At 49.3% G+C, this 12,254-nt stretch overlaps 1 protein-coding gene across 1 annotated transcript; it reads left to right on the top strand.

Annotated features, from left to right (window-relative positions):
- Nucleotides 1-1,989: 1,989 nt before the first annotated feature.
- On the top strand, nucleotides 1,990-4,918 carry LOC129827207 (uncharacterized). Its single transcript, XM_055887946.1, has 2 exons — nucleotides 1,990-2,020; nucleotides 3,219-4,918. Exons 1-2 carry the CDS (start codon nucleotides 1,990-1,992, stop codon nucleotides 4,916-4,918), a joined length of 1,731 nt encoding a protein of 576 aa, XP_055743921.1.
- The last annotated feature ends 7,336 nt before the right edge of the window (nucleotides 4,919-12,254 follow it).

Here is a 12,254-nt window from a genome sequence, read left to right as displayed (position 1 = left end):
GGAGAGAGACAGAGACAGAGACAGAGACAGAGACAGAGAGAGAGAGAGAGAGAGAGAGAGAGAGAGAGAGAGAGAGAGAGAGAGAGAGAGAGAGAGAGAGAGAGAGAGAGAGAGAGAGAGAGGTTGTGATGTCTGGGTTCCACACACAAACCAAGAATTCACAAAATGGGACAAACACCAAATTGAGACTCAGCATGCAGAATAAATAATATCCTCCGTGTACAACGTAAAACACAAAATATTGCACGCAGAGCAGAATTAGGCCCATACCCGCTAATTATCAAAATCCAGAAAAGAGCCGTTAAATTCTACAACCACCTAAAAGGAAGCGATTCCCAAACCTTCCATAACAAAGTCATCACCTACAGAAATGAACCTGGAGAAGAGTCCCCTAAGCAAGCTGGTCCTGGGGCTCTGTTCACAAACACAAACACAAACAGACCCCACAGAGCCCCAGGACAACAGCACAATTAGACCCAACCAAATCATGAGAAAACAAAAAGATAATTACTTGACACATTGGAAAGAATTAACAAAAAAACAGAGCAAACTAGAATGCTATTTGGCCCAAAACAGAGAGTACACAGTGGCAGAATACCTGACCGCTGTGACTGACCCAAACTTAAGGAAAGCTTTGACTATGTACAGACTCAGTGAACATAGCCTTGCTATTGAGAAAGGCCGCCCGTAGGCAGACCTGGCTCTCAAGAGAAGACAGGCTATGTGCTCACTGCCCACAAAATGAGGTGGAAACTGAGCTGCACTTCCTAACCTCCTGCCCAATGTATGACCATATTAGAGACACATATTTCTCTCAGATTACACAATCGCATAAAGAATTTGAATCAAATCCAATTTTGATAATCTCCCATATCTACTGGGTTAAATACCACAGTGTGACATCACAGCAGCAAGATTTGTGACCTGCTGCCACAAGAAAAGGGCAACCAGTGAAGAACAAACGCCATTGTAAATATAACCCATATTTATGCTTATTTATTTCCCCTTTTGTACGTTAACTATTTGCACATTATTACAACCCGGTACGTAGAGATAATATGACATTTGAAATGTCTTTATTCTTTTGGAACTTTTGTGAGTTTAACAGTTTTTTTGTGTTTATTTCAATTTTGTATATTATCTAGTTTACTTGCGTTTGGCAATGTAAACATATGTTTCCCATGCCAATAAAGCCCCTTAAATTGAAATTGAGAGAGAGAGAGAAGGGGGGTATTTTGTGGGGATTGCACATCTAGAATGAGAGAGGGAGAGAGATACCGAAAGACATTAGAGAATCAGTTGTGTTAATCTACCTGTTATTGTCAAGTGTGTTAATCTACCTGTTATAGTCAGGTGTGTTAATCTACCTGTTATTGTCAGGTGTGTTAATCTACCTGTTATAGTCAGGTGTGTTAATCTACCTGTTATAGTCAGGTGTGTTAATCTACCTGTTATAGTCAGTTGTGTTAATCTACCTGTTATAGTCAGTTGTGTTAATCTACCTGTTATAATCAGGTGTGTTGATGTACCTGTTATAGTCAGGTGTGTTAATCTACCTGTTATAGTCAGGTGTGTTAATCTACCTGTTATAGTCAGGTGTGTTAATCTACCTGTTATAATCAGGTGTGTTAATCTACCTGTTATAATCAGGTGTGTTAATCTACCTGTTATAGTCAGGTGTGTTAATCTACCTGTTATAATCAGGTGTGTTAATCTACCTGTTATAGTCAGGTGTGTTAATCTACCTGTTATAATCAGGTGTGTTAATCTACCTGTTATAATCAGTTCAGGTCGTTTGTTGTTTTGTTTTTTCCTTCTTTAAAATAAAAGATGTACTTTCCACGCGCTGCGCCTTGGTCCTCTCTCAGTCCCGTTGACGATCGTGACAACCTGTTATAGTCAGGTGTGTTAATCTACCTGTTATAGTCAGGTGTGTTAATCTACCTGTTATAGTCAGGTGTGTTGATGTACCTGTTAAATCGAACAACCATGGATGGTGTCACAACAGCCACAGACGTCGGTGAGACCTCTATTTATTACCTCAGTTGTCAAAAGTGTTCAGTGGAAAACTTTGATTTGATCTTTATCTCTGTAATATCACAGTTGTCAAAAAAAGTACAGAGTCTTCTTTTTTCTATTGCAAGAATGTGTCAAAACTAAAGAGCAACCAGACTTGAGCAAAACACGTTGCTGTCTAACTGTATTAAATAATCAATACAGTGGCATGAAGGGAGGAGAATGGTTTGTGGGTCGATGTGTTTCTCTACCTCCCTCCCACCCAGCAGCATAGGGACCGGTACACAGTGCCTTCCCAACAGCCCTCTGAGCCCAACGGGTTCCCAGGTGCCCTCTGAGTCAGGCCTATCCTCTGGCTGCAGCTGCAGTAATAGGACCTGCAACCCAAATGCCACTCTATTCCATATATAGTGCTCTACTTTTTATCAGAGTCCTATGGGCCCTGGTCAAAAGTAGTGCACTACATAGGGAATAGGGTGCCATTCTGGTGGAACCCAGATGCTTGTCAGGGAGAGAGAGAGTGGTGCATTTCATAAAACAATGATCAAAGAGAGGCAGGCATGGAGACATGTTGCCTGCTAGGCATGAGAGTCTCCATAGTGCTCCTCCACTCCTCCTTCTCTCCTCTACTCTGTTCTCTCCTCCCCTTGTCTCCTCCACTGTCCCCTCTCCTCCTGTCTCCTCTCATATCCCCTCTCCTTCCTTCTCCTCTCCTCCTGTCTCCTCTCCTGTCCCCTCTCCATCTCCTCTCCTCTCGTCTCCTCTCCTGTCCCCTCTCTTCCCGTCTCCTCTCCTCCTGTCTCCTCTCCTCTCCCCTCCCTTCTCGTCTCCTCCTGTCTCTTCTCCTCTCCTCCCCTCTCCTCTCCTCTCCTGTCCCCTCTCCTATGTCCTCTCCTCTCCTGTCTCCTCTCCTCTCGTCTCCTCTCCACTCTCTTATGTCCTCTCCTCTCCTGTCTCCTCTCCTCTCGTTTCGTCTCCTCTCCTCCTATCTCCTCTCCTGTCTCCTCTCCTCCTGCCTCCTCACTCTCCTCCATTCTCCTCTCCTCCTGACCCCTCCCCTCTGACCTCTCTTGCCTTCTCGTCTCCTCTCCTGTCCCCTCTCCTCCCTTCTCCTCTCCTGTCTCCTCTCCTCTCCAGAGTGTTACAGAGAGGGGGGCTCTGCAGATTACTATGATTTATACATGAAAGAGGCTCGAAAACAGAATATCAGGAAACAGACGAGACCAGCCCAACACAGGCCACAGCCCCACCACACAGTCCCACCACACAGCCCCACCACACAGCCCCACCCCACAGTCCCACCACACAGCCTCACCCCACAGCCCCACCACACAGTCCCACCACACAGCCCCAGCCCACAGCCACACCACACAGTCCCAGCCCACAGTCCCACCCCACAGTCCCACCACACAGCCCCACCACACAGTCCCACCCCACAGCCCCCCCACACAGCCCCACCCCACAGTCCCACCACACAGCCCCACCACACAGCCCCACCACACAGCCCCAGCCCACAGCCACACTACACAGCCCCAGGACACAGCCCCAGCCCACAGCCCTACCACACAGTCCCACCAAACAGCCACACCACACAGCCCCACCACACAGCCCCACCCCACAGCCACACAGTCCCACCACACAGCCCCACCACACAGTCCCACCCCACAGCCCCCCACACAGCCCCACCCCACAGTCCCACCACACAGCCCCACCACACAGCCCCAGCCCACAGCCCCACCACACAGTCCCATCACACAGCCCCACCACACAGCCCCAGCCCACAGCCACACCACACAGCCCCACCACCACAGCCCCACCCCACAGTCCCACCCCACAGTCCCACCACACAGCTCACAGTCCCAGCCCACAGTCCCACCCCACAGTCCCAGCCCACAGCCACACCACACAGCCCCACCACACAGTCCCACCCCACAGCCCCAGCCCCAGCCCACAGCCCCACCACACAGCCCCACCCCACAGCCCCAGCCCACAGTCCCACCCCACAGTCCCACCCCACAGCCACACCACACAGCCCCACCACAGAGCCCCACCACACAGTCCCACCCCACAGCCCCACCCCATAGCCCCACCACACAGTCCCACCCCACAGCCCCAGCCCCAGCCCACAGCCACACCACACAGTCCCACCCCACAGCCCCCCCACACAGCCCCACCCCACAGTCCCACCACACAGCCCCACCACACAGCCCCAGCCCACAGCCCCACCACACAGTCCCATCACACAGCCCCACCACACAGCCCCAGCCCACAGCCACACCACACAGCCCCACCACCACAGCCCCACCCCACAGTCCCACCCCACAGTCCCACCACACAGCTCACAGTCCCAGCCCACAGTCCCACCCCACAGTCCCAGCCCACAGCCACACCACACAGCCCCACCACACAGTCCCACCCCACAGTCCCACCCCCAGCCCACAGCCCCACCACACAGCCCCACCCCACAGCCCCAGCCCACAGTCCCACCCCACAGTCCCACCCCACAGTCCCACCCCACAGCCCCAGCCCACAGCCACACCACACAGCCCCACCACAGAGCCCCACCACACAGTCCCACCCCACAGCCCCACCCCATAGCCCCACCACACAGTCCCACCCCACAGCCCCAGCCCCAGCCCACAGCCACACCACACAGTCCCACCACACAGCCACACCACACAGTCCCACCACACAGCCCCACCACACAGTCCCACCCCACAGCCCCACCACACAGCCCCACCCCACAGCCCCACCCCACAGTCCCACCACACAGTCCCACCACACAGTCCCACCCCACAGCCCCACCCCACAGCCCCACCACACAGTCCCGTCCCACCCCACAGCCACACCACACAGCCCCACCACCAGATCCCCAGCCCGACCACACAGCCCCACTACTTAAAAAAAAATATATAATTTCACATTTATTTAACCAGGTAGGCCAGTTGAGAACAAGTTCTCATTTACAACTGCGACCTGGCCAAGATAAAGCAAAGCAGTGCGGCACAAACAACACAGAGTTACACATGGAATAAACAAAACGTACAGTCAATAACACAATAGAAAAAAAGAAAGTCTATATACAGTGTGTGCAAATGGCATGAGGAGGTTAGGCAATAAATAGGCCACAGTAGCGAAGTAATTATCAATTTAGCAGATTAACACTGGAGTGATAGATGAGCAGATGATGATGAGCAGATGATGGTGTGTAAGTAGTGATACTGGTGTGCAAAAGAGCAGCAAAGTAAATAAAAACAATATGGGGATGAGGTAGGTAGATTGGGTGGGCTATTTACAGATGGACTATGTACAGCTGCAGCGATCTGTGAGCTGCTCTGATAGCTGATGTTTAAAGTTAGAAAGGGAAATATAAGTCTCCAGTTTCAGCGATTTTTGCAATTCGTTCCAGTCACTGGCAGCAGAAAACTGTAAGGAAAGGTGGCCAAATGAGGAGTTGGCTTTGAGGGTGACCAGTGAAATGTACCTGCTGGAGTGCGTGCTACGGGTGGGTGTTGCTATGGTGACCAGTGAGCTGAGATAAGGCGGAGCTTTACCTAGCATAGACTTATAGATGACCTGGAGCCAGTGGGTTTGGCGACGAGTATGAAGCGAGGACCAGCCGACTGGAGCATACAGGTCGTAGTGGTGGGTAGTATATGGGGCGTTGGTGACAAAACGGACGGCACTGTGATAGACTGCATCCAGTTTGCAGAGTAGAGTGTTGGAGGCTATTTTATAGATGACTACACAGCCCACAGCCCCAGCATACAGTCCCAGCCCACAGCCCCAGCCCACAGCCCCACCACACAGCCCAAAGTCTCACCACACAGCCCACAGTCTCACCACACAGCCCACAGTCCCACCACACAGCCCACAGTCCCACCACACAGCCCACAGTCCCACCACACAGCCCACAGTCCCACCACACAACCCACAGGCCCACAGTCCCACCACACAGCCCACAGTCCCAGCCCACAGTCCCACCACACAACCCACAGTCCCACCACACAACCCACAGTCCCACCACACAGCCCACAGTCCCAGCCAGCTTCACTCTGATATTGTCAACAACTAAACTCAGCATGAGCAGAGCAGTTGCAGCTCTAATCAACGCCCCCTCCCTCCCTCCCTCCTACCCACCCACCCACCCACCCACCCACCCACACACACACACCTTAAAATAGCCCGCTATTAAGGCCTCAACGAAGTCGCCTGCCGAATTCAAATCATGTCAGGGTTTTTAAACTGTCCAATGTCAGTCTCGATTTCTCCCTGTTGTCTCTCTGTGTCTCTCTCTCATTCTCTGTGTCTCTCTCTCATTCTCTGTGTCTCTCTCTCATTCTCTGTGTCTCTCTCTCATTCTCTCTTGTCTCTCTCTCATTCTCTGTGTGTCTCTTTCTCATTCTCTGTGTCTCTCTCTCATTCTCTGTGTCTCTCTCTCATTCTCTCTGTGTCTCTCTCTCATTCTCTGTGTCTCTCTCTCATTCTCTGTGTCTCTTTCTCATTTTCTGTGTCTCTCTCATTCTCTCTGTGTCTCTCTCATTCTCTCTTGTCTCTCTCTCATTCTCTGTGTCTCTCTCTCATTCTCTGTGTCTCTCTCTCATTCTCTGTGTCTCTCTCTCATTCTCTCTTCTCTCTCTCTCATTCTCTGTGTGTCTCTTTCTCATTCTGTGTCTCTCTCGTCTTTCTCTCGTCTTCATTTGGGGGAACCAGTAAATCATCAGAGCTGGGATAGTTTGTAGTTACCTCAGATATTGATGCAGCTCTGGAACCGGATCTACAAGACAGCTAGTAGAGTCAGGTCAGCTATTGGACCGGATCTACCAGACAGCTAGTAGAGTCAGGTCAGCTATTGGACCGGATCTACAAGACAGCTAGTAGAGTCAGGTCAGCTATTGGACCGGATCTACCAGACAGCTAGTAGAGTCAGGTCAGCTATTGGACGATCTACCAGACAGCTAGTAGAGAGTCAGGTCAGCTATTGGACCAGATCTACCAGACAGCTAGTAGAGTCAGGTCAGCTATTGGACCGGATCTACCAGACAGCTAGTAGAGTCAGGTCAGCTATTGGACCGGATCTACCAGACAGCTAGTAGAGTCAGGTCAGCTATTGGACGATCTACCAGACAACTAGTAGAGTCAGGTCAGCTATTGGACCGGATCTACCAGACAGCTAGTAGAGTCAGGTCAGCTATTGGACCGGATCTACCAGACAGCTAGTAGAGTCAGGTCAGCTATTGGACCGGATCTACCAGACAGCTAGTAGAGTCAGGTCAGCTATTGGACCGGATCTACCAGACAACTAGTAGAGTCAGGTCAGCTATTGGACCGGATCTACCAGACAACTAGTAGAGTCAGGTCAGCTATTGGACCGGATCTACCAGACAGCTAGTAGAGTCAGGTCAGCTATTGGACCGGATCTACCAGACAGCTAGTAGAGTCAGGTCAGCTATTGGACCGGATCTACCAGACAGCTAGTAGAGTCAGGTCAGCTATTGGACCGGATCTACCAGACAGCTAGTAGAGTCAGGTCAGCTATTGGACCACATCTACCAGACAGCTAGTAGAGTCAGGTCAGCTATTGGACGATCTACCAGACAGCTAGTAGAGAGTCAGGTCAGCTATTGGACGATCTACCAGACAGCTAGTAGAGAGTCAGGTCAGCTATTGGACGATCTACCAGACAGCTAGTAGAGTCAGGTCAGCTATTGGATCAGATCTACCAGACAGCTAGTAGAGTCAGGTCAGCTATTGGAAGATCTACCAGACAGCTAGTAGAGTCAGGTCAGCTATTGGACGATCTACCAGACAGCTAGTAGAGAGTCAGGTCAGCTATTGGACCGGATCTACCAGACAGCTAGTAGAGTCAGGTCAGCTATTGGACCGGATCTACCAGACAGCTAGTAGAGTCAGATCAGCTATTGGACCGGATCTGCCAGACAGCTAGTAGAGTCAGGTCAGCTATTGGACCGGATCTACCAGACAGCGTGTAGAGTCAGGTCAGCTATTGGACCGGATCTACCAGACAGCTAGTAGAGTCAGGTCAGCTATTGGACCAGATCTACCAGACAGCTAGTAGAGTCAGGTCAGCTATTGGACCGGATCTACCAGACAGCTAGTAGAGTCAGGTCAGCTATTGGACCGGATCTACCAGACAGCTAGTAGAGTCAGGTCAGCTATTGGACGATCTACCAGACAGCTAGTAGAGAGTCAGGTCAGCTATTGGACCGGATCTTCCAGACAGCTAGTAGAGTCAGGTCAGCTATTGGACCGGATCTACCAGACAGCTAGTAGAGTCAGGTCAGCTATTGGACCAGATCTACCAGACAGCTAGTAGAGTCAGGTCAGCTATTGGACCATATCTACCAGACAGCTAGTAGAGTCAGGTCAGCTATTGGACCGGATCTACCAGACAGCTAGTAGAGTCAGGTCAGCTATTGGACCAGATCTACCAGACAGCTAGTAGAGTCAGGTCAGCTATTGGACCAGATCTACCAGACAGCTAGTAGAGTCAGGTCAGCTATTGGACCGGATCTACCAGACAGCTAGTAGAGTCAGGTCAGCTATTGGACCGGATCTACCAGACAGCTAGTAGAGTCAGGTCAGCTATTGGACCAGATCTACCAGACAGCTAGTAGAGTCAGGTCAGCTATTGGACCGGATCTACCAGACAGCTAGTAGAGTCAGGTCAGCTATTGGACCGGATCTACCAGACAGCTAGTAGAGTCAGGTCAGCTATTGGACCGGATCTACCAGACAGTGAACAAGTCAGGTCCCTGGAAACACAAGCATCCTTACAAATCTCCTGTTATCGTTGAAGGGGCTGTAGAGGGAAAGTGTGTGTGCATGCGTGTAGGAGCGTCATATGAGAGGTCCCGTGTAGCTCAGTTGGTAGAGCATAAGGCCAGGGTTGTGGGTTCGATTCCCACGGGGACCAGTACAAAAAAAGTATTAAAATTGTATGCTCTCACTACTGTAAGTGTCTCTGGATCAGAGAGTCTGCTAAATGACTCACTACTGTAGTGGCTCTGGATAAGAGAGTCTGCTAAATGACTCACTACTGTAAGTCTCTCTGGATAAGAGTGTCTGCTAAATGACTCACTACTGTAGTGGCTCTGGATAAGAGAGTCTGCTAAATGACTCACTACTCTAAATGGCTCTGGATAAGAGAGTCTGCTAAAAGTCTAACATGCAGATGTATTGAGCGAGGACATTAAACCGCCGTACTCTGCCAAATCCAGCAGCAATTTCACACCCGACTGGACAAAAACATAGATTTCTGTCGTCTGACAGGGAAAACCTGTCGGGTCACAGGGCTTGTATGAGAACGGTGTTACGTTAGCCATCACTCACCACGGTGTTTAATGCTAGTCGGGAAAGTCGGCATGTTGTGATTCATTGTACCAGACGTGGAATTTCGTTGAATTATATCAGGATAGGGATGTAAATATAAATAAATGAGCTTCTATGTTTGGATATATTGACTGATGTTTGGATATATTGACTGATGTTTGGATATATTGACTGATGTTTGGATATATTGACTGATGTTTGGATATATTGACTGATGTTTGGATATATTGACTGATGTTTGGATATATTGACTGATGTTTGGATATATTGACTGATGTTTGGATATATTGACTGATGTTTGGATATATTGACTGATGTTTGGATATATTGACTGATGTTTGGATATATTGACTGATGTTTGGATATATTGACTGATGTTTGGATATATTGACTGATGTTTGGATATATTGTGATGTTTGGATATATTGTGATGTTTGGATATATTGACTGATGTTTGGATATATTGACTGATGTTTGGATATATTGACTGATGTTTGGATATATTGACTGATGTTTGGATATATTGACTGATGTTTGGATATATTGACTGATGTTTGGATAAATTGACTGATGTTTGGATAAATTGACTAATGTTTGGATAAATTGACTAATGTTCGGATATATTGACTGATGTTTGGATATATTGTGATGTTTGGATATACAGTAATCCCTCGTTTATCGCGGGGGTTACGTTCCGAAAATGACCCGCGATAAGTGAAATCCGCGAAATAGAAAACTTTTTTTTTTTTTACAATTAGCAACTATAGGTAGCATCTTCCGCCGTTTGGGCCCATCCGCAGGTGCTTTTGTCGGTCCAGGCCGTTTCGTCGACATTATGGGTTTAGGAGATGTTCGAAATTACAAGATAATTTGGCCAACTTAATGTAAATTTGCCAAGCTGTTTTATGTACGTACACATAACTGCACGAGACGACAAAATGATAGCACAATTCGTAGCATGTTTTGATACAAGAAGCGGGAGTGAGTTTTTAACGAATCAGAATGCAGAGCACAATGCACCAAAAAAAAAAAAAAAATGCATTATGAAAATCCGCGAAATAGCGAATCCGCGATAAGTGAACCGCGAAGTGGCGAGGGATCACTGTATTGACCGATGTTTGGATATATTGTGATGTTTGGATATATTGACTGATGTTTGGATATATTGACCGATGTTTGGATATATTGTGATGTTTGGATAAATTGACTGATGTTTGGATATATTGACTGATGTTTGGATATATTGACTTTAATTGCTGTTGACAGTGAAGCTAAATAACGCTACAAAACGTAAGGATGGTTATGAAACCAATTTTACTGTAAAGCTGCAATTGTAAAAGAAGCATCATGGAAGACAATTCAGCTGCTATCCTTAACCTTCTTTTATAATTGCAGAAAATCCCAGGACTGAGCACTGCATCAGCGATCTGGACCATTTGTGAAGCCTACCACAATTATATATTTATATATTTTTTATCGTTATTTAACTCAGCAAGTCAGTTAAGAACACATTCTTATTTTCAATTGTGGCCTGCCAGGGAACAGTGGGTTAACTGCCTTGTTCAGGGCCAGTACGACAGATTTCTACCTTGTCAGCTCAAGGATTCAATCTAGCAACCTCTCGGTTACTAGTCCAACGCTCTAACCACTCGGCTACCTGTCTCCCCTATATAACCACTAGGCTACCTGCCGCCCCTACACTCTAACCACTAGACTACCTGCCACCTCTACACTCTAACCGCTAAGCTACCTGCCGCCCCTAAACTCTAACCACTAGACTACCTGCCGTCCCTACACTCTAACCACTAGGCGACCTGCCACCCCTACACTCTAACCACTAGACTACCTGCCCCCCCCCCCCCCCTACACTCTAACCACTAGGCTACCTGCCGCCCCTACACTCTAACCACTAGGCTACCTGCCGCCCCTACACTCTAACCACTAGACTACCTGCCCCCCCTACACTCTAACCGCTAAGCTACCTGCCGCCCCTAAACTCTAACCACTAGACTACCTGCCGTCCCTACACTCTAACCACTAGGCGACCTGCCACCCCTACACTCTAACCACTAGACTACCTGCCCCCCCCCCCCCTACACTCTAACCACTAGGCTACCTGCCGCCCCTACACTCTAACCACTAGGCTACCTGCCGCCCCTACACTCTAACCACTAGGCTACCTGCCGCCCCTACACTCTAACCACTAGGCTACCTGCCGCCCCTACACTCTAACCGCTAGGCTACCTGCCGCCCCTACACTCTAACCACTAGGCTACCTGCCGCCCCTACACTCTAACCGCTAGGCTACCTGCCGCCCCTACACTCTAACAACTAGGCTACCTGCCCCCCCTACACTCTAACCACTAGACTACCTGCCACCTCTACACTCTAACCACTAGGCTACCTGCCACCTCTACACTCTAACCACTAGGCTACCTGCCACCTCTACACTCTAACCACTAGGCTACCTGCCACCTCTACACTCTAACCACTAGGCTACCTGCCACCTCTACACTCTAACCACTAGGCTACCTGCCACCTCTACACTCTAACCACTAGGCTACCTGCCACCTCTACACTCTAACCACTAGGCTACCTGCCGTCCCTACACTCTAACCACTAGGCTACCTGCCACCTCTACACTCTAACCACTAGGATACCTGCCGCCCCTACACTCTAACCACTAGGCTACCTGCCGCCCCTAAACTCTAGCCGCTAGGCTACCTGCCGCCCCTACACTCTAACCGCTAGGCTACCTGCCGCCCCTACACTCTAACCGCTAGGCTACCTGCCGCCCCTACACTCTAACCGCTAGGCTACCTGCCGCCCCTACACTCTAACCGCTAGACTACCTGCCGCCCCTACACTCTAACCACTAGGCTACC

This window comes from Salvelinus fontinalis, chromosome 29 (genome assembly GCF_029448725.1).
Source record: "Salvelinus fontinalis isolate EN_2023a chromosome 29, ASM2944872v1, whole genome shotgun sequence".
NCBI lineage: Eukaryota > Metazoa > Chordata > Actinopteri > Salmoniformes > Salmonidae > Salvelinus > Salvelinus fontinalis.
This window is presented reverse-complemented; position numbering and strand designations above follow the sequence as displayed.